The sequence below is a fragment of the Sebastes umbrosus genome, chromosome 24 (assembly GCF_015220745.1).
Source record: "Sebastes umbrosus isolate fSebUmb1 chromosome 24, fSebUmb1.pri, whole genome shotgun sequence".
NCBI lineage: Eukaryota > Metazoa > Chordata > Actinopteri > Perciformes > Sebastidae > Sebastes > Sebastes umbrosus.
Window position 1 is genome coordinate 6,914,226 of NC_051292.1, and position 24,030 is coordinate 6,938,255.

Sequence of the window (24,030 nt, forward strand, 5' to 3'; positions counted from 1 at the left end):
TGTTTGTGTTATAAGCTACCTGGCAGGAGACAATCAGTTAGCTGTGGCTCTGTGGAATAGCTTCGCCGTGGAGGGCCATAACAATGATGGATGTTTATTAATGGAGTTTGTTTTCAAATGCGGTGCGGCGCAGAGGCACATATGGATGAAGTCACAATGAAATGAAAAATAACTTTTCCATCCAATCATCTTACCGAACGTTAGCAATACCCCGCCCCCAACATCTGGAATCTGGCACCTTGTTTCTTAATTTCTAGAATGTTTTCTCTTTTAATAATTTAGAAATTTGTAACAGCTCCTCGTGATGCACAAATCATTTTTGTATTTGAGTTGGATTTCTACATACAATATGTACTTATGATATATGGTCAACTATAGCTGAATTTTAAACCAACACTATAAAAATGTCTTTATAGTTCTTTAGAGAGTCCAGTCGCTCGCTTGCTCACTCTGTCCAATTGGTCGCTTGCTCTGTCCTGTGGGTCGCTCGCTCTGTCCAATGGGTCCCTCGCTTTATCCAGTTGGTCGCTCGCTTTATCCAGTGAGTTGCCTGATCTAGCCAGTGGATCTTTCGCTCTGTCCAGTCAGTTGCTCGCTCGCTCTGCCCAGTGGGTCGTTCGCTCTGTCCAGTGGGTCGCTCGCTCTGTCCAGTGGGACGCTCGCTCTGTCCAGTGGGTTGCTCGCTCTGTCCAGTCGCTCGCTTGCTCTGTCCAGTTGCTTGCTCTGTTCAGTGGGTCGCTCTGTCCAGTCACTTGCTCTGTCCAGTGGGTCGCTAGCTCTGTCCAGTCGCTTGCTCTGTCCAGTCACTCGCTTGCTCTGTCCAGTGGGTCGCTAGCTCTGTCCAGTCGCTTGCTCTGTCCAGTGGGCTGCTTGCTCTGTCCAGTGGGTCGCTCTGTTCAGTCGCTTGTTCCCTCTATCCAGTAGGTCACTCTCTCTATCTAGCTTTGTTTGTTACTAAGACAGGGAAGTTATTGAAGCATAGAGCCATTGAAATGGCATTTCCTTGTTCTCCGGGGATTGCACAAAATTACATGAAAATCCATCCAATATTTGTTGAGGTATTCAGTCAGGAGCCCTAGAGCCTTGCTGCTGGCGTGGTGAACTAACCGCAAAGACATTTGTTTTATGTATCTGACAGCAGCAGTTAGTTTGGAGAAGAAATGTACAGTTTACATGAGCTGTGATTTCCGTAATGGCTAAACAGAAGCTATATAAAGTCCATCAACAGATTACCCAAGAAAGTAGTGCAGCACAGATGCACTGCAGCAATGACTGATGGGAGAAAAGAGCATCTTCCACAAACTACTTTAAGAGGTTATGAGAGAGTTGGTGCCAAATCTCTGGCAGCAGTTATTCACAGCGCCCAGGTGGGGTTTTCGTTAATTGTGTGATATGGATTTGCGAAGCGGCTTCATTCACAAGCCAGGGGTTATTGATGATGGTCCCCTATATTCAGTATTCTTCACACCTGTATAGAGAGAGTGTTCTGTTGACACAGTGTTTGGACAGCCTTTTAGTTGGCTCTATGTGGGTTAGTAGAGGTGGTTTTCCAGCAGCCATTGTCTGATGATGTATGGGCTGCTGTTTGGGCTTAGTCCACCTTTCACACTGTGCTTTATTCAGCCTTGTGATGTGGCAGTGTGAACTTGGCCGGATATTCACTGTGGACGTCGGATGTTACAATGGCAGTGTCAAAGAAGAGTCTGCACATGGAACCATTTTTGGGCCAGGTGCTCAATAGTAGTAGACTTCCATTTAGCAAACAAAAAAGATCATTAAAAATACTGTTAACTTTAAATCTATAGTTTGTTTGTTTCTTTTTCACTGATCTGTATTTAAACTTTTTCATTATAGCAAAAATCTTGGTGTTTGTTCTGTTGGTGGAAAAGAGAGTGCAGATTAGAGCTATGATTGGGTCCAAAAAACAAAATATAGGCTATATTAAAAAAAGTGTTACAGGCTAGAGTCAACTTAAGTCTTTTCAGTGCATTAACAGACATTTTTGACACAATCTCCGACATTCGCCTTCTCCTTGACTGCTCTGTTAATACAGGTGCGTGTTGCACCGTGGCAAGTAGGACAGCAAACATTTTTGACTGCGGTGAAAATGTTGTTTTTGAAAGGCTAGACGCCAACAATAATGGATTGAAGTGAATGTGTGAATTTTGGAAATAATTTCATCTATGTTTTTTCAATAAATTGAGACTTTTGGACTTTACAAGGCTCTGGAAATTGGAAAACGTTTTAATCACACAAGTCACACACAATAATGTTAATTCCAGTTAATGATCTGAATTCATATTCATTTCTACACATAACACAATGCCATTTTCCTGCATATATTCAGAGATGTCAGTATTTATTACTTAGAATATTTGCCCTGATGCATTCAACCACAATCAGTTCATACTAAAATACTTGAGGTTCCCCCCTTTTAGAGCCAGAGAACCTGATCACAGTGTATAACATACAGTAAATCACACTAGCTATAGCTGCAAAAAAGAAAAAAAACAGCTCTACAGTCTGTTTTTGCTTCATTTCTTTATTTCATTCCATTTCTCTGGCAGCTCCAGTATATTTAAGACCTCATACTGTACCATCATAATTCGCCCACGGCCATCTGTGAACATCTGCTTTAAGTTTAGCATTTTAATCAACCTCTATCTCAGCTCATATAGTTAACATGCTGTGGAAGTTCGGTTCAGTTCCCTTACATTGATCGGCACTTAACATATTATGGAAAACCAGATGCACTTATTGACTTTTACTGTCAATGTGAGTAAGACACAACATTGATTTATTCAAAGTAAAAGATCAACATTAGTATTTATAAATAAAATTCTGGATTTCTTCTATTTCCGGGCAAATCAGTTAGCAGCAAAAAAAACATTTTTTTTAATAAACCACATGAGCCCAAACTGAGAAGTTGTTACTTTTTTTTTTTTGAAATACATAGTATTTTGAATATTAGTCTCTGTCCTGATGCACATGATTGAGTACTCCAATAAATATTCTTTATTTAGTGTTTCCATATGTAAAAGGGAATATGATACTGTCATGGGCCAAATCAATAACAGAATATTTTAGCATGCTGAATAGATATCAGCTGTATTTATTCAACTGCGCAGCAAAAGTGGCCAACATTTCTGCTCTCTAACCAGTCCTGCATACGCTCGTTTTGATGTACGTTGAGTACTCTTTGTAGAAACTGGAATATAAATTGAATCCACCATGTGCCTGCATTACGGTCCCAGCCAATTTCATCGCATGCCCTTCACGCTCCTCCTGATTGGACATTTGTCCCATGCTCGATTCCGTTTGATTAAGCCGAGCTCAAATGGCTCCCGGCTGCAGGGGAGAGGAGGGAGAGAAATTTGGCTGTGGAGATTTTATTCTGGGAGACCTCTTGACTCGTATCAGTTGTCTGAATCTGCATGACTACCCAGGGCAATTGAGCAGAAGGTCACATATGACCGATATTTATTTATTTTCAGGATTATCTGTTCATCTTAGAGACATGCAATACACGGGAGGTGTTTTATTCATTTCAGTTCAATATTACAGCATAGCCTGGAGTGCAAAATAACACCCGGGTTAAATATTTCACCATCCCAAATGAGGGATTTTATTCAGTCACATCCTCAGTGTTGACTCCCCATATAGCCAACCTCTTGGCTCGCCTGGTCCACAGTGAGCGGAGCAAGTCATCAAACAAGATGCCAAACCATCGCTATCTGATAGCAGGGACACTGACCTTCTCTTCCTCATATCTGATGGTGGTTTTTATCTGCCAGACAAATGTCAGAAATGCCATTCCCCAAGCACAATCACTTTGGCACCGCAGCCAACTTTTCCTCCCTCCCTCCCCTCGCCTCCCCTCCCGCTGAACTGTGAACGGCGGAGCTCCGAGCTAGACATCTGCAATACCGCAGCTATCAGTCATACCGTGATATAGGAGAGAACTCACAGCATGCCTGAATCCTAAGGGTGAGAGTATAATAGAGAAGTCCCTGGGATGTGACACCAACCTCCAGCAGGGGGCGACTCCTCTGGTTGCAAAAAAAAGCCTGATTGTATAGAAGTCTATGAGATAATGAGCCTACTTCTCACTTGATTTATTACCTCAGTGAACATTGTAAACATGAGTTTATGGTCTCAATCGCTAGTTTCAAGTCTTCTTCAATACAGCATGATGTTCATTTAGTAAATTATGGTCCCATTTAGAGTCAATTAGACCATAAAGCAGGGGATGCTTTAGGGCGTGGCTACCTTGTGATTGACAGGTCACGGTCAAAATGCCAAACTCAAGGCTTCAAAGTGGCTGTCCACAAACCAAATTTCCTAAAAACTGAAAAACAAGGTATTATTGCTATTGAACATGGCTTTTCTAATAGAGTTAAAGACAAATGTATAAATTTGTCACGTATAGCTCAACAAGGAATAAACATTCTGTATTGAAATCAGTCATAATCAACTTAGAGCCTCATACATGTCATCTTTTTCCTTAGCTCATATACTATAAGTATATAGTTCAAAATGTCACACATGAGTATGTAATTTAAAAAAAGGATATACACCTATAATCATATAATCAATAATGTTGCCATTTCGCCATATTAACTTAAAACAGTGCTACCCCAAAGTGAAAAAGAAATACATTAAAAAATCAGCAACTGAAAAGCGGAGACCTCTCATATGTGGAGCGACTGCATCTGGTTTCCATATTTTCCCCGATATGGCCCATACCCTCAGTGCAACAGCCCATTCCAGCTGCAGCATTGCTAGTAAGAGACGGTTTGTATTTGATATGCATGGCAGAATGGCTGCTCATACATTACGCCCAGAGGGCCTGGGGACCAATGAATAAGGTCATGACGGAGTTAGAAGAGAATACAATGGAGACAAATTGTTTATGCTTGTTATGAAATCAGGTTGCTAGCATAACGACGAGTGGGGGATGTCGTGGAATGGAAAATGAGTTCCCCGAAGGCATCAACTAGGAAACGACTGAGTAATGCGTTTGCACACAAGTAGTGCTACTGTCAGTTTGAGACACACAACTCAAGGGGAGGCTTGGAGGAGTTTGTTGGGAAATAAGGTCTTCGGTTAATGTTGGATTTTGGGTTGAGATGCTTTTAAAGGTGGGGTTTTCAATGGTCTTCACTTGAAATAATACCAATTAGGAAACAGAATAGCAATTATTTATTTGTTTGTCTTTAAAGTCTCTACATTAGCACTAGCCCAAATTGGTTTCCTTCATGTATCAACATTACATTTAAGTCACAAAGCTGAACAACCAATTTTTTTTTTCTGAAAAATAAACCCGCATATCTTTGACAAACCCAGACGGTCCTCATCTCACCATCTGGTTGAAAAAAAATATTTTGTTTGCTATACAAAAATAATTTTTCAATCTGTTTCCCGAGTTGCGACTCGATTTCTTATTCCAAAAAAGGATGCAAAGATGGAAATGACACATATCCTGACTCAATTTGTACAATGTGAACCAAATTTAGTTTTCAATTATATATGTCTATACTGGCGTTTGTTTACATTACTTCTTATTTTAATTTAAACAAAAATCCTTGTGTCATACAAAACCAGTATTTGAGTGTTGTTAAAGGAACTGCCTCAAAGATTGCCGGGTATTTATTTTTTCAGAAAAACAGATGGATTCTCTGTGACTCAAATGTAATGGTGAAATCACAAACTGGGGCTACATTTGCACTTGAGTGTTGGCAGCAAAATGTGGGAATAAAATGTTACGTTCTGTAGAGTCTAATGGACTTCCACTTCTGACATGAAAACATTTTAGAAGCTTGGATTTAGCAAATGGAGCAGTTTGTTATTTCAGTTCTGTGGCATACTAGAGAGACTTATGTTAAGAGTTTAACCACCATTGTATTAAAGAGGACATGTATCATGCTTTTGTGCTTTTTGCCTTTCCTTTAGTGCGTTATATAGTTTTTTGTGCATGTAAAAGGTCTGCAAAGTTGCAAAGCGCCAAAGGGAGTTACTCTCCCCCACAGAAACACTGCTCCTGAAAGCCCCGCCTTTTCTTCCGTAACGTGGTGATGTCACCAAGTAACACATTTGCATAATACCTTCCTAGCAGCTAGTTTGGCACTCCCTCAAACAAAGCAAGTTAGGGCGTCAAAGGGTTTGGTTTGGTTGACCAATCACAACAGAGTGGTGCCAGCTGACCAATCAGCGCAGATTGGGCTTTTCGGGTGAGACAGGCGCTAAAACAGAGCGTTTCAGACGGAGGGTGAAATAGGGTGCCGCAGCACAGCCGGTATTAGAAAAATAAAGTGTTTTTTGAGCATTAAAGCATGTAAACATGTTCTAGTAGAAACCCAAAAATACGAGTATGCACCTGAAAATGAGCATAATAGGTCCTCTTTAATGTAATTCCCTTCATCTTCAAGTTTTCTCAAGAGAAATCATACCTCAAAACCAAAGATAAACATTAAGATTAGAGTATGACATTTCACCGTTTTGCATAATCGACCCCTTACTGTAACTAAAGTTGTATTGAAGCTCCGTGGAAGCTGTTCTTTCTTTGTAGTTGCAACGACCACATATCGCACAATGCGGAGATAATGCTTGCCTGTCTTTTATTTTGTGTTTGTGTGCTTGTATGTACAGATACGAGTGTTGTTTTTCACAGCGTGGCAAAAGCTAAATTATCCGCAGAGGTGTGTGTTCCTCCCTGAGAAATTGTGTATTACAAGACAAGAGAGAAAAAGGGCGACTGGGCCGGTGGAAGCAAGGACAGAGAAGGGGGGTAAAGAGAGAGAGAGAGGTGGATGGATTATAATTGAGGCAGGAGTCGGTTGTTCCAGCATGGCAGACAAGTGCCACAGTCTGAGACAGAGGCTAAGTAGGAGCAAGTTGGCCCACAGTCAGATTTGGGGAGCCGGGGTGCTTAATCATCCCGGGCTCGGTGCTGGAGTTGACAGGTGAGTTATGAGCGGGCGCTACAGGTAGGAGACCCAGTCTTCCCACTGCTCACTATGACCTTCGCTCTGGCCATAAATAATGCAGGGACCATAAAATACTGATTTAGGATCACTATCTTGGTCTGGGTTAATCTTTGCTTGGTGTGGACAGGGTAAGGTAGACCACTGGGTGCTGACGTAATGCACATATGTTTATATAACTTTAGTCCAATCTCAGTCTCTAGCTCATTATCAAGACCACTCTTCTGACCTTTCTCAGTCTTTTGCCAGTTTGCCAGTCTATTTGATGTTGATCAGACTTTTTCCCTGCCTGTCTAAAGCCATTGTTACATCCATCTCTGTCTCTTCCAATCATGCCAGGCTGCGTTAACTGCAGCGCCGTGTGCTCTCAGGATAGATTTGGGTTGTTTTTTACTCTTCGCGTCCTAACGTAACCTCGCTTGGCATTTCGATCCAATCTCAGGTAGATGCTGATGCACGTTGCACCAAGATGGACCCAATGATGGGACGCTCATATACTTGTTTATGTGATTCCCTTTAGCTTTGGTACAAAATGACTCCTAATGGAGGAAAAGCAGCAGTTGCAGACTCATTCTGCAGAAACAGGAAACACTGTGGAAAACATTTATTTAGGATTATCTAAAACTAAAGGGAAAATGATGTGAATCGGATGTTAACCTAACACCTATATGGAAGATATTGTGATGTGTTCGACACATGCACTCTATATAAGACATGTACATAGTCACTGTTACTTCTTTTTGCAACCAGAGGAGTCGCCCCCTGCTGGCTGTTAGAAAGAAGTTTAAGGCACTTCAAACACAAAATGAGGGAGTATCTTTTGTTTGAAAGAACGGTGTTCATCTCCCCAGCCACCCATCTGTATCTGTACATATGCTTGACTATGACTATGTATCAACAGCAGTGTAGCCAGACGTTTCTGGTACATCCAGTCACAAAGGTCGTATTGAAAAGACAAGTGTCCTTCAGGGATTCTATTTCTGCATTCACTTCACTCCATACAAAAACCCTCCACCATCACATAAAGAATTAGTCAGCTAGGGCTCCTTTTCTGAGTCAGTGATTCAGTTCTACCTGGCCTTGAAAAGTTAGAATCCGCCTATCAGGTGCTTAACTCCAATGCCATATACACATCCAGTGTGCTGCTAAGGAATGCGGTAATGATATGGCAGATGTTAGCAATATCTCTACTGAGTCGAAATACTTCTGTGACATTTTTAAAAAGCTGCAGTGATAGAGGACGTGTCATTTAAGCCGATGAGACATTTGGGATGCTGCCATATTAACAATGACAATCTCCTCAAAGTAGGCTGATATATAGGTTTCATTTTTCAGTAGTTTTCAAACAACTGAATGCCTCTTGTAGACATTACATTTAAGTTGTTGTAAGTAGTTTTAACGCCACTAATTTCTTTAACGCAACTTGCGATATTTCGGTTGTAGCGGGCTTAGTTTTGAAGTTAGAGTGATAATCACAAGCAGTTTGCAAGTCATAGTCAAGTCAGCACACTGACACACTGACAGTTGTTGTTGCCTGTTGGGCTGCAGTTTGCCATGTTGCATATTTTTTAATGCTAAATGCAGTACTTGTGAGGGTTTCTGGACAATATTTGTCCTTATCTTGTGTTGTTAATTGATTTCCAATAATAAATACATACATACATTTGCATAAAGCAGCATATTTGCCCACTCCCATGTTGATAAGAGTAGTAAATACTTGACAAATCTCCCTTTAAGGTACATTTTGAACAGATAAAAAATGTGCCATTAAATATTTTAAGCAAGAAATAGCCCTATTTGTAACATGCCAATGTGATTTTATCACAGAATGATTCATATTTAATGACATCTGCATTAAAGGGGACATATCATTTATATTTTCAGGTTCATACTTGTGATTTGGGGTTTCAACTACAACACATTTACATGCTTTAATGTTCAAAAAACACATTATTTTTCTCATAAAGTCCGTTTGAATATACCTGTATACACCCTCTGTCTGAAACGCTCCATTTTGGCGCCTGTCAAAATCCCAGAAAAAGTGACTTTCTCAACGATATGTCCCCTTTAAGATAAACATCAGTCGTCTTTATTGAAATGCTAATGTCACCCTGAGTTAATACCTGCGGTGGGTTTATTTCGCCGCCTTGTGAGGACACCATGTCGGGCTAACCTTAAATCAACCTTTTGCACCTCTCGCCTTGTGCTGAGACAATTCTCCGAGAACGTTATTGTTACTTGAAAGTAAAGCTCTAATGAGCAACCGGCAATTATTTCATCACCCGATTTTTCTATTAGAGGGGAGTTATTTTTAATTAAGAGATTCATTAAGTTAGTTCATTAATTCCCCCACAGGTGCCGCGGATTCTCGGGAGAATTTCAAATCAATTCTTCCGCCTATTATTTAATATCAGAGCGAAACAGTCGCTGAGTTAAAGGGCAGGTTTCATCCTCTGATTCATTGACAGTTAATAGAATCAAATAAAAATATGGTGGAGGGATGTAACTCTGGCACAAATCTATAAATTAACCACTGCTAAATCCCATGAGGACCTCGCAGTATGGAGAGACTGCCAATCATAATCCTCTCTGCTTAACTCCTCACTGACCATTGCACATAATTTGACTGCGTTTGCTGCATATTGCAGCTCGAGTCCTCTGCCTGCCCTCCAGCTGTGTACAGTAGCTGTCAGCCCGACACTGCTCCGGGTTGATGTATGCAGGATGCTATCTATCATTGCCACGACGTTGCATAGCCCCTTCAGTTTGACACGTTTGACAGACACCGTCGCCCATTAATGCCACCGCATCACCTGGGTTGTTATCACTGCATCTGCAGTACGCCGAGAGTTGCGTCGAATGCGTACAGTTAAGTCGGAGTGTGGATGGATAAGCTTCATGAATATTACACCTGCTGAGTAAATAGTCACCTGGTCACCTCAAAAAAGGCGCCGTGATGGATGCGAGATGTTTGGAAAGACATCGTAGGACAAAGCGTTGGCCCACAACATCGATCACTCACGCGGAGCAGATGACACAATCCCCCCACTCTCTCTCTCTCTCTCTCTCTCTCTCTCCTCCAGCGAGTTTATCAGCACTGCCCAGAATATTTAACAGGCAAGAGAAGCGCACCCGTGGGATCTCATTTGCACAGGTGTCCATCTGGTAGAAGTTGTCTGGGATAATCTCCCCATCATGTCACATTTGCATCAACGGAAAAACGGCACACTCCACGCCGCCGGCCCGGCCGGCCGGTTCGAAGGGCGAGGGGGATTGTTTGCCGAACGCAGAAGACCAGCGTGTGTCGCGCTAATCCACCGGGCTCGCTAATGCCACACAATTATGTGAGGATTTAAACATGTTTGTAATTGTTTGTTGGTTCAGCTCAATTTGTGTAACCAGCTTTGGTTGGAAAATTAGCAATGAGATTTTGCTAAACGCTGCCAATTTGTTTGGTCTTTTAACCGGGAGGGATTTGCTGCAGTCGGGCTGGAGTGCTTGTCAATTGTGACAGTCTTATTAGCCACTTTGAGCAAAGAAAGGGTGCTCTTATTGAGTCCATTGATCATCAAGGACCTTTTGCTTCTGTCCCCCCCCTCCTTCGAATAGCGCAACTTTCGCAGAGGATCGATGCGTTCATTGATTCACATGTTCTGTTAAGAATTACTCAAGCAGCAGATCCAATCTCAAAACCGCTGTCCCATTAATGACCCAAACAGGATAGCTTAGGAGCTGTAGCTTTAGCTCTCATGTGGCTGTGAAGCATCTAAACATGAGAACCCAGATTGAGTTAGTACTTAACCTTTTGAGACCCACATTAGACCCGTTTTTGTCTTTGTTAGGGGAGTACAGGGGGTCAACAGTAGATGTCACATAGAAGTGGTGTACATCATCTGATAGCTGGGAACCTGAAGATTAATTTGAGATGCAGCTCAGCACTGTTTGGAGATTTCTGCAGTCAGAATCTGTCGATTAGATGGCGAGCACTTCTGTTCTGGAAACCCCCTTATTGTCAATCTAGCTAGGAAAGCCATCCATCCTCTGAATGCTCTAGGTCTCTAGTTTGTGGCTGTAAAGCTTCATGAGGCTGTGATTATCCTAGAGGTCATTTTATACACAGAGGTCAAATTTTAAAAAATGGTCTCGCTACAATGAAATGGCTACTGTGGGGACTAAGATAATAACACATTTATACTGCATTCAAAAAACTGCATGGTTTTTGCCCCGAACTGCATGTGATTATCATAAAGTGGGCATGTCTGTAAAGGGGAGACTCGCTGGAACCCATTTTCATTCACATATCTTGAGGTCAGAGGTGAAGGGACCCCTTTGAAAATGGCCATGGCAGTTTTAAAATTTAGTTTCAAATTTAGCCTAAATTGGAGCGTTATTTAGCCTCCTAGCTCAAAGACTGAACCTGCTCCAGCCTGTGGGTCTCAGAGGTCTAAAGAAAAGGGTTCCCAATACAAATCACTGCAACACCAAGCAGTAAAATGTAATGTTTATCCCACCATGGATGAACACTCGCCGACGAGCCCAGGCAAGCATGTAGTCCTCAAACATTACAAGTAATCTTGCATTTTACGCCCCCCCCTCCACTCCCCATGGCGTTGTAAATCCTCTTCTTTATGTATATGACCTGAGCGGTTACAGTACATCAATTGTAGCAAGTAATTTTCTGCTAGCTCGCACTGTATCTGCTTAACACGTGAAAACAAAAGGCTCAATCAATCTTCAAGTGCTGTTGACATTCAAGGCTGTCGCTCCAGATTACCGCCCGCGTCCCTGCCCCCTTATGCACACACTTGTACGCTGCTACTCGAATGGGTGAGAAAACATTTTAAGGATATGTAATTGTCCAGATTAAGGGTCATATTGGAGATGATGGAAGACGGACTGCTGGCGGCTTTTGTTTGCTGGCAAGACTTCGATATGATATCCTTTCTTCCTCCGACTGATCCGTCATCTTTCATCTTTCGCAGGAACTCCACATACTGCATGAAGGTGTCCATGTCGCTCACGGTGGCGGAGAACGACACCGACCTCTGCTACAACTCCAAAATGAGGTTCTTCGAGAAGGCGGAACTGAGCAAAAACAAAGACATCACCTGCCCGGGCATTGAGGATTATCTGCAGCCAGGAGTGGAGCCTGAGATCGTGTGGTACAAGGTACACAAATACCGATTTAATATCCTTTCAAATGCAGAAGATGTTGTCTAAACAAAGGGTCCTGTCTATCACCTGAAACCCATCATGCACATTATTAGAAATGGACCCTTTCAATTCAAATTACTTCACAGCATGTTCTTTTATTTATCTGCAGTTCAGGTCAGCTATATTCAGATCTAATTATCTTCAAATACCATGTCCTCTCTGACTTCTGACGCTGAAAGCATCAAAACAAAATATAAATATATAACTCACAAAAATAAATCTATCCCCTGTGTACATCTCCTGTTTCTTCTGTTTTGACCTTAAACTCTCTCCTCCGAGTTGTGACGCCCACAGTGTAACTGACCCAGTCAGACCTGTTGGGCGAAGCTCGGGGGCCAATTCATCAAACCTTAACGTGTGCCGGATAAGGTGGCCAAGAGGCTTCTCTGGTTTCCCACTGAATCAAATTAAAATAGCAGATAATGACTGTGGGCTCCACACCCTCCAGTTATTGGCTCTCGCTTCGTCAGTGGGGGCTGATTGAATTCTGGGAGGCCTGCCTCGGACCACAGTTCCAAAACCAAACCCACAGTGCCCCAGTTTCCTTTGCTTCAGGTGTTACTGTGGCCCATATTCTGCCTAGACTCGGTTAAGACAGAACACTGTTAATGGGCGACAGCGGTGGCCAAGATCACCATGATCAAAGGAGTCAAAAACGATTATTTTTGGAAGTTATGTAACAGCTTTGGATGCTTAAGTAACTTCCTGTTTACATAGTTGATTGCGTTTGATTGGATTGCACTAAAGATAGATTAGATTTCCTAAGATATCATACGAACCGTTATATGAGGATACGTTGTTCCTAGCAACTGATTTGCACATTACCTTTACTACCTAAGATGTTTCGAGACATTTCAGGTATTGACGGTGCAACCGGATTTAGTAAATTGCTACTTTGAAACTATGCAGTTACTAAGAATTTACCCAACTTAGTAATGTATTTACGAGTAGCCTCTGAACCCAATCCAGTACGGTAGTCCTCCCTCAGAATGATAAACACACTGTCTAAAACAGTATTAGTGTCTGGGCAAAAGGGGTGCGCCATAACTGAAATCTGGCATAATATGAGATGAGGTCTCTCTACCATAACTGCGTGGGAAGCTGTTTTAGTTCTTTATGACAGCTTGTTTAGTAACAAAGGGCTCTCTGTGGACTTAGCCTCAATATGCTTAAAGCTCAGACAAAATATAAAGTCTCATGTCAAGTGAAAGCGTGTTTCCTGCTGATTTCAAACACTTGAAAGCCAACAGTGACACAGTGCATTTTCTTTATTCTAACTTTCTGTATCCCCGCCGGTCCTTTTCCTGTGTTTTTAAATAAAGGAATGCAAGCCAAAGCAGTGGAGACAAACCATAGAGAGGAGGAGGGACACTCTGTCCATCAAGGAAGTACGGGAAGATGACATTGGGAATTACACCTGCGAATTACAGTTTGGGAACTTTGTGGTGCGGAGGACTACAGAGCTATCCGTCACAGGTAAAGAACTTTTTTTTTTCTGACATTTCTTCAATGCTGCAAATCCTTTGATTGCAGAGTCATCTCTGCTTCCTTTTGTCGAGATGTTTAAACACTGGCATTTACTGAAAGAGATACAGAGAGCCTGAATTGCTGCAGTGCTTGCGACAGCAGAAAGGAACATCAGTATATTGAATGCATTTCAAAACAAAAGTATTTCCACAAAATATCCTCATTGTTGCTCACGCCTTTGTGCGCGCTGTCTGGTGATTGTTTTCTACAGATTTTTACAATGTGATGTGGGTAGAAAAAAAAAGTGTCTTCAGGTTGTTAAAAAATGGAGCTTTTTAAAGCTGATCCCTGCACCTTTCGCCAAAGTGTCGCAGTCAATTGCGTCACTGTCTCTCTGTGACTTCTAGGCTGCTTTAATTGCTAAGTAGTGGAATCCACCTCCGCCACCAGCAGCCACCTCAGCACTTTTTCTTAAGGCTGTTGAAATATTTAAGCCTGAACCTAAAGTGGGTGACAGATTGCTTGCCACTGACACTGCCACAGACAAGGTTGACACAGCAGGGACTGTAGATAGGGAGGGCCCCAAATTTATATCTTAAAGAGGATCTATTATGCTCATTTTCAGGTGCATACTTGTATTTTGGGTTTCTACTAGAACATGTTTGTTGCTTTAATGTAAAAAAAAATGCTTTATTTTTCTCATACTGGCTGTGCTGCAGCACCTCTTTTCACCCTCTGTCTGAAACGCTCCATTTTAGTGCCTGTCTCTTTAAGTCCCCCCTCCCAAAAAGCCCAGTCTGCTTTGATTGATCAGCTGGCCTACTCTGTTGTGATTGGTCTTTGGACTGCGCTCCAGCTCCGCTCTAACTAGCTTTGTTCGTGGGAGTGCCATGCTACTGTAGGTGCCTGGCAGGTTTTATGCAAATGTGTTACTTGGTGACATCACCATGTTACGGAAGAATAGGCAGTACTTCAAGCAAGGCGTTTCAGGCAGTTAAGGAGCAGTGTTTCTCCCTTTGGCGTGGACTTTGTAACTTTGCAGACCTTTTACATGCACAAAAAACTATATAAACACTAAAGGAAAGGGAAAAAGCGTAATAGGTCCTCTTTAATTATACACAGAGGGTGAATACATGTATATTCAGACAGACAGTATGAGAAAAATTATGTGTTTTTTTAAGATTAAAGCGTGTAAACATGTTCTAGTAGAAACCCCAATTTTCAAATATGAACCAGAAAATGAGCACGATATGTCCCCTTTGATATTGTCCTCTATTACGGATGTGCTCCATTATGAAATGCCCATTGAAAAGTGGAGGTCACGTTCTTTTGAGTCAAAGTGTCCCTGTGCTTTGGACCTTTTCATATGACAACAGCTTTCCATCTCTGTGACTCATTTGGCTGAACTCGCTTTTTTTTTCCGTGGTGGCTTACGTCTGCAAGAATCCAAACAAATGCAGGATGATACAGACTGAAACAAAACAGAGAGAAGTGAAGAGCTTTTTGGATGGGGTTAGAGGGGCCGTTGCATTTCAGCTGCCACAGTGCATTGTGGGTGTGAGGGGTCAGACAAAGTGTTTGTTGTAAACTGCTCCTTGATTACACTTTATCGTCCCTTTAAAGAGACAAAGACAGACTCCGGTGAGGGGCGAGCGAAGTCATAAATCATCTTCTCACCAGCCTCAAAATGTCATCACGGGGGAATAGTCTTAATCTCTCTATCTTCTTTGGAGACATTCAGCATTTCAAAAACAGGTGGCAGAAGATGATTGATGATTGGGCCTTGGCATTTATGACTTTTTTATACTCTTCCAACTGTGTTTGTCTGGGTTTACTCCCACATTCAGTCTGCCTGGAGGTGTGAATGTGTCTGTTTTTAGCCTTTTGAACCCATCCAGGATGTACAGTAGCTGTATAGAAAACAGATGAATGGATATAAATCAAGTTTATTTGGTGGTTTGATTTAAGATGTTGTCAGTATGTGTGAAAGAAAAGGTTTTGTTTTTACTTGACATTTTGTAAGGAAAATGACACTTAAAAATAATGAGGACCTTTGGGTCTAATTCGTAGTGTAGTGTATTGGTATACTTAAATGTACCTTTAAGGATGCAGAGACCAAAGTTGACTTTTACTGTAAGTTACAAGATACAATTTTGCCTCGAGGTAACAAAGTGTAATACAAAGTGTTACACAAGCTCTCATTGTTCTCTCTGAACTCGGAGTGCTTTTTATCTTTGGAGAGCAATGCCAGCGTTCGCTCTGCTTTTGGCTTCCTTTTAGGCAGAATTGCTTTCCTCTTGAGTTTTGGATTTATTTATTTATCGTCCGTCTTCGATTGAAGAAGTTTGGAGTCTTCTGCGTGGTGTTTTTTTTTTTCTTCTTTTGTGCAGCCACGGTGGCTGTACTGATCATGCTAACTACCCGGTTCTTTTGATCTGTCTTCTATTTCTGTCTGCTGGTGCTGCTTCACACATGAAACACGTCTCGTCCTATAAGGAAAGGGGGGTTCGTTCTTGGAAAGAACTCCTGTCATTGGTGTTTAGGCCAAGCTTTCACTAACTGGGTTGAACCACTCTTCAGTCCTAAACACCTTCATGTGCTCATGATTAATGATAGAAGAGCCTCTCAATCGACATGATTTCCAGTTTCCCTCCAGATTTTGATAGATCCCCTGATTTCATATTGATTCAGTGTCCTCCACTAGTCGTAATAGTCAATACTTTTGTGTACAAAACACTCAGGTTTGTCTAATTTTAACAATTAATCATGATAACAAGCATTCTAGGGTTCAATTGTTTAGGAAATTGTCAGACATTTATCCCCATTATATACCCATTTAGCTCAGTGAGAAGAAGTGTGAAATTGAAAAAGAGTAACAACACAGAATCACATCTGAGCTTAAAAAAAAAAACTCTACCAACTAAGACATAAAATGTTGCCGATAACCAGTGGGCAACCTCCAGGTCTGAAAAGTTAAGCCAATGCAGCAGAGGGTGACTCCTCTGGTTGCAAAAAGAATCTGGTTGTATAGAAGTCTATGAGAAAATGTGCCTACTTCTCACTTGATTTATTACCTCACTAAACATTGTAAACATGAGTTTATGGTCTCAATCGCTAATTTCAAGTCTTCTTCAACACAGCATGATGTTCATTTTGTAAATTATGGTCCCATTTAGAGTCAAATAGACCATAAAGCAGGGTCAACCCTCTCGTGTCACTTCTGGTTGCAAAAAAACAAGATGTCAACAGCCAAAAACCAAGATGGCAAAAGTCAAAATTCCGAACTCGAGGCTTCAAAACTGTAGTCCACAAACCAATGGGTGACGTCACGTCAACTACGTCCATTTCTTATATACAGTCTATGGTGATAATATCTAAGCCTATGGCGTCAAAAGGTTGGATCTTTATCCAATCATAATCAACCATTGTTGATTAAAAACAACATATTGACTTGTTGGTTTGTTGGTTTGTTGGTTGGTTGGTTGGTTGGTTGGATGGTTGGTTGGTTTGTTGGTTGGCTGGTTGGTTGGTTGGTTGGTTGGTTGGTTGGTTGGTTGGTTGGTTGGTTGGTTGGTTGGCTGGCTGGTTGGATGGTTGGTTAGTAAGTCGGCAACCCCTCGTCCCTAGTTTCTAATGTGGACCACTGCGCTAAAAAAAACACTACCATTTTGATCTATAAGTACCCTGATGAGAAGAGGGAATGCATTTCTTACCATATTTTAGTTGTACAAAAACAGTAGTCTAGGCTGAGATTGAAAGGAAGTTGACGTAAAAAAGTTCACTAGCCTGTTGCGTCATCCAAAGCTGGATGCCCCTCTCTTAAAAGCTCATTCTGGTGCCGCTGGCTACGACAGACTATGCCATTTTTATGTGCTGCTTGGTAAAAGAGTAAAGTAAGCAGTTGTGGGGCAGACAACAATGTAAAAAATAGGGCTGACATTGTTTCTCATTTTCTTTATCTACAGTTTATAATTTCTAGTTTATATGAGATATAACCTTTATTTTTCTGTAATCTTGTTGAGTCTTTCAGCTGCACTGCTGTGTACAAAGAAAACAAAATCTCCCAAGCAGTTTCTAAAGTATTGGTTGACCAATCACAATCTGCAGCACTGCTGGTAACCATTGAAGTACATGGAACTTGCAATGTAATATCACCTCCTTAGCAGCGTAGATGTCCAGTTCCAAGAACTTGTCCCCAAAGAACGTGGCAAGCAGTGGGAAAAGAAGCAGAACCTTTATGGCTACACATTAAGTTACATTTCATTACTTCTCTGTAGTTTGAAAAGGGTTTTAAGTGTACCCTGTGTTTCAGAGTTGACCTTTCGATCCGCATACTCTCCAGGGGCGATTCCAGGATATTTTAAATGAGGAGCCACAGGAGGGGACCAGTCATACTTTCTTTTCTTTTATCTGGAATAAGTATACATGAACTTTTATGTAATATCATCATCAACCTCCCGCAGATACTTCCAATTCGCCATCAAAACCCCTGTCACTCCCCTCTTTATCAACAGCCTAGAGGCCCTCTCACAGCAGTGCAACGGGCCAAAAGGTCAGATTCCATGTGATTATAATGAGCGCCACTAAAAATCATAACGAGCTCCCTCGCCGGGGTAATTGGAAGCGACATTCATTTTTAAATAAAATGTGCGCTTTTACGACTTCTTTGCAAGGTGCGCCGTTTGATGTCTTAGATTAAACACGGCGGAATGAAGGAGCGGTGATGAAACAGATACGCAGGGCTGCAGCAACTTTGGTGTGCAAAATAGACTGTCAGTGTAGCTAATGAGCTGGGACTGATGCTGTTAACCTGCTTTTCTTATTTTGAACCGGCACGCAATGAGGTGTGCTTGGTAGAGGAAGGGAAGGGGCGAGCGTGTAAATAACCAAAATGCCTGAGAGGTTGGAAACAGTCTTGGATCTCCGCAGAAAATGTCTCTGCGTTCCTCTTTAAACTGACTCATTCACCTGGTATTTTTCATGTCCTTAAAGTCTGTTGAATAGAGAGATCTGATACTCTGGTAGCTTTGTGGCTTGAAGGAATACTCGCTCACCCCGCGTTACCTTGAGTTCTTGAAGAAAAACTTTTTTCTCGCATGCCTCAACGGTGAAAGAAGAATCGGAGCCCATTTACCTCAATTCATCAAGACTTTTCTCCGTTTTTTTGCTTCTTCTTTTGCCGTGGATGCATGCAAGAAAAAGTTTTCATCAAGAATTCAAAGTCACACAGGGTGAGTAATTGATATACAAATGGTCATTTTGTGCCTTTAAATCCTCGTTGCAACACTCGTTTCAACTATCTTTCAGTCTAGCACATTTAAAACCAATTCCTCTCGAGTGAACGATGGTTTCTTGCCAGATAGCACAATCCTACATCAGTGTCTTAATATTATTGCACACGGACTTGACTGGTTGGAAATGAAAAGACCTATGTTGTTTCTTCCTCTTGAAGGATGGGAACCTTTCCCTTGATATCTGTTTTCTGCTGTGCATTTGTAAGCTAGAGGCTGTTTTTCTGCAAACGTAGACAAAGAAAAACAGATGTGCAGAACAAGTTTAGAACATGAATTTTAAGTAGAGAGCAAGACTATGCACGGCTTTTGTTTGCTAAATGCAATAAAATCTGTGATCAGATGTCAGTCAGGTGTAAATCCGTACATTTTTAAGAAAGAAAATGCGTTGAGATGGTCACCCAACTCCGCCTCTTCCTGCTATCTCAAGTTGCCCGTCAGAAAGCTATGACCTCTGCAAAGATAAAATAAGCAGATATTATCGAGCGGTATTGCTGTGGGAGACTCTTGAGGGCCCCCACAACGTGCAGGACAAAGGGGTCACATGACTGCTGAGCTAGCACTAGTGCTAGCAAGCTTCTCCACAAGCACTGATTACCTTTTTCAGACAGTTAGACTGTTTTGAATAGTCTTTGAATAAGTATCATCAGTGGTTATAAGCCTCATAGATGTGGCTCAGTAGGGGCCTGCTACACCTACTAGTAGGTTCTATCATCGATTCACATGGCAGCAACCGTAGTAATTATTACAGGAGCAAAAGTAGAAGTCAGGCGCTGTGGAAAGCGTGAAAGCGTAGTATGCCCCTACTGACCCACATCTATGGTGCTTATAGCGACTTATAACTCACATTTAATGAGCTGATAACAGTTGAATCGGGTGCATTTTTACCCTCGCCTTACGTTGTAGAGGTTCCTTGAAAGTATTCCACATTGCTTCCTTTGACCTCGGACACGTCATGCTTGTTGACAAGTATGCCAGCTAGTCTAATTTGTATATCGGGATCCAATTATAATGTGGACAGAAACTAGATAATAAGAACACTTATGAATACAAATGCAAAAGTCCATATCAGATTTCATTATCCAGATACATTATGTTAATACCCAGTAAAAATCATATTTACCATCATTTTTAATGCTACGTTCTCTTCTATTCTTCTTTTTAAACTAGCCTTTACATCAAGACAGTGGTGTTTAAACTACCTTACCATGCCGTGTTAGCAATTATCAAGTTAGCAAGTAAGAAAAGTCTTCATTTAGAAACACAACCATAAGTCTCTCCAATATGGACATCAGAAGCTCGAGGGCAAACTTTTGTTTTCAATATTGGACCCATTGTTTTTTTTTGCATCCTGGCCCGGCACTTCTTGGATGTCATTACCTATAATATATGCAATCCTGTCACCATGATGAATGCCGTTGAAGCTGAAACATATTGATCCTTTATACTTCAGTCTATTGTTCTCAAGGAGCAGCTAAATGACTTTAGTTTTGCTGAGTAAAAAAAAAAAGAGAAATGTGGCATTTGTTTTGGCGGGGGGGGCGGCGAGAGGAACACAGACAGCCTTTGGCACAAGAACACAGCAATATGTAACTTTAAATATGTGTTCAGTATTAAATCCTTCAAAGTATGAAGTCATTTAACACTGAAATATTAACAGGGCCTCTATATCCTTGTTAATCCTAATAAACAGTTTACCTCTTCAGGGCAATATGACACTACTGCCTCGATTCTGCAAAGGTACATCTCCTGCCAGCACCATTTGGTGGCCATTACAAATTTCCTCTCCGATCCCCGAGTTGACTCATTAGCATATGAAGGAGGTTGGAATATAATTGCTCCTTTTAATTGATGGAAGATAATTAATCTGGCCAAGGTGCTGGTGGAGAAGAAACGATGATGCACTGAGTAGATTCAGAGTAATCCTTTTTTTTCTTTCTTGTGAATTTAATACATTGTGTAACCAGCAGGTGCTTGATGAGGTTTAGTAATTTATTGCATTTAAAAAAAAAAAAAAATCATTAGCTTTGATATTTTGTCACTTTATTAGAGACTTATAAATAAAGATGAAGCTTGCCATTATGCTGTCATTTTGAATTCATCGTGTCCTGCTGTGGCTGATGGCACATTTCAACTCTTCAAGAGTGAGTTATTCGTTACAGCACGGTTGGTTAACTTGTTGAACTTAGATATTTTTGTGTTGTTTTGTTTGTGTTGTAGCCGTTAGATTTATATGTGTGGAAGTTGCCTGCATGAAATACACATATATACTTGGGGATCTCAGTTTTGATTCATTTTTATTTCAGGAACGCTTATATGTCATACCTTTGGGCGTGGCATTATGATCTTCACACCCTCACAATGTTCTGAAGCAGTGGTACTGGCTAATGGAATATTTTTTTTTAACCATAGACACTTCGACCAGACTTGTTTTTATGTCTCATGATGATACATACAATAGCATTCTTGGCCTTTTGATTGGACCGTAGAGGGCCGTGACAGTGATGAAGTTACACGATTGGTTGGCCGCGTGTTGGAGTTTCCTTATTGGCTGTTTCTCTTTCAAAATGAAAAAGGCCGGAACAGTCCTTTATGCAAATGAGCCCGTCCAGCGCAACGCGTCCGGCTCACCAAACTTGGACCAAGCTGTCAAACTATAGGCGATCTAGTTCTAAAATGAAACGAGATTCAGCATAGCCTATTTCCCGCTTACAATGTTTTCAAGAGTAGGTTTTGTTGGGTTGTTTAGACGGAATAACAGAAAGGTTGCGAGCAGGCTGCCATGTTGTTTCGTGTTTGAAACGTCGAGCAGGAAACCAGGGACCAATCAGGTGCATTCCATGATAGGGTACGTCACCGCTTGAACGGCCAGTTGAGTGGACTTGTTGGACATGTAGCGCTTGGAAAAGAGTTGGCAACACTGGGCTCGGTTTTTCGGCGTACTCTTGCTAGTTTCTCAACATTACCAACCCTATCTTTACTGAGGTTTTCACTTATTTATTTTATTGGTAGCAGGTGGGTTTGGGAGGGAAGAACATGGTAGGTGAACATGGGAAGGTTTGGATGTGAAAAGCTATATGGAAGTTCGTTCTTGATCTTGGTAACAGTATGTATGACAAAATGATCAACAGACAAACTTTTTCACATAACACAATGCTACTAATTGACCTTGTTAAAAAAGCTTGTATAATAGAATCAAGTGGCAGATAAATGGTGAACCTGGATGGAAAGAAGTCGCCAGCGTGACGCATCAAGTTTACCGTCGCCATGCAGATTCCCTGCGAGGAGGAAGCTAGCCGTGTTATGAAATGCACTTCAAGCTGAGTGAAGAGCTCTTAAAGCGTGATGGATGGCTTTTCGTTCAATTGAAATGATTAATTTTTTCATGTGCCTTGCTGCTTATTTTCCTAAATGAATTGCCGGATGATGGAGAATGTGAGGAGGACATCCCATGCACATGCAACACGTGTAAAAAAAAAAATAAATACGCTAAATCAGCAAAGAAATCCTGCAGGAGAATGCAAAACGAAAGAGCAAATCTAAAATGGCAATGTATTTTTGTTATCATAGTGTTAAGATTTATGATCTTTTTATCACCTCCTTTTTTTCATCTGCCTCAGCCCCTTTGTCTCGCCATTTGTCACGTCCCACCTCCGCCACACTCTCATAGCCCAGTCAAGACCAAATATCAATCAGAGGTGAAAGGCAGAACCTGAGGCTTTCTTTTACAGCCAATAATGGAAAGTCTCAAGCTGGGCTTTGACAGTGGCATTTCCCTCTTCCTCTTCTTCTTCTCCTACTGCCGCCAACTAAATTGTGTAGTCAGCTATGGGACCAGGCCTTGTTGCGAAAGGAGAGGATTTCAGCAGTGGACTCTAACCTTGTAGAGACAGTCTTTGGCACAACTAAGTATATTGTAAGAAACCAGTTAAAGCCTTGTAATGTGATTTGCTGAGACCTGCATTGGACCACTCTGCACTTTAGTGGCAGCGAGAGTTATCTTTTGAAACAGCGCGTTGGAATTCATTACCTAAACGTCACATGACCAACATTTTATTTTCTTAATGGCTGCAGAGGACGGAGGTTATGAACAAATTATTTTCACAGAAAGCATACCACATGTAAGGATTTAATTTGGGCTTATGACTTAATTGGGTCTCATTTATGGCGGAGAACGATGCTGTTGCTGCTCTTATTTGTGATTTAGGTTGATGGGGCATATTTTATATATAATTTTTTTCTTGTGCAGCTTTAATTTGCAGAAGGCTCATCAGCCGGGGAAATCTTTAGCAAAAATATGCTTCACTTACCACCAACTCTCTGAAGACGCTAATAATCTCACTGTAACTGCGTATGGTTATTAATGCCAATCTTTGTGAATTGGGCTGTTTTTGCAGTGAGGCTCATCTGCATAGAAAGGGTCCAATTGTGCACCAAATGTCTGCGTAATACCTCATTTGAATACGTGCAAAAAGCACAGGAGCACTGAGACACTATTTGCGGACTATGTAGCCTACTATAATAACCTACTTGCAAGACCGGGTGGAAATGCACTGACCAACCAGGTTGCTTTAAATTAAAAATGCCTCCACTCTGTGCTCCTACTCTCCTCTATACATTTTCCACATGTGCTGTAGTCCTGCACTGTCCAGCTGTTTGCCATAACTCCCATGTTTTCAGCGATGCCCTCCATCCCCCTGTGGCTCTGGCAGGCTGTTTGTTATGCGTCTCCCCTGCCATCACTACCCGAACTGGCGAGTCAACTCAACCCCCGCGCTCTGATCAATCCAGCAGCAGCGTGTGTACACTGTAGTGCACACTCAGCATCCCGGTGGGCTTCCACCTGCTGGCGCCATCAAAGGAACGGCACACAGGAGATGTGATTGCAGAGCTTACAGCAGGGGAGGAAGTGGGCGAAACAGGAGCGAGAGGGAAGCATGCGCAGAGTGTTCTCAGGCTGGAGTGGTTACTTGGTTACTGTATATCAGTGCAGGCTGTAATTTCACTGAAATGTGTGCGTGGCTGTCAAACATGTGTTTTGACTCACATAAAAAGGAGGTTTCGACGTTATGATT

At 41.6% G+C, this 24,030-nt stretch overlaps 1 protein-coding gene across 3 annotated transcripts in view; it reads left to right on the forward strand.

Annotated features, from left to right (window-relative positions):
• LOC119483354 (interleukin-1 receptor accessory protein-like 1) overlaps positions 1–24,030 on the forward strand; it is a 314,228-nt gene that overhangs the window by 158,936 nt on the left and 131,262 nt on the right. For all 3 annotated transcript variants that reach the window (XM_037761374.1, XM_037761376.1, XM_037761375.1), the window contains 2 exons: positions 11,966–12,152; positions 13,520–13,673. In XM_037761374.1, the coding sequence (XP_037617302.1) occupies positions 11,966–12,152; positions 13,520–13,673 (341 nt within the window). The remainder of the gene's footprint in view (positions 1–11,965; positions 12,153–13,519; positions 13,674–24,030) is intronic.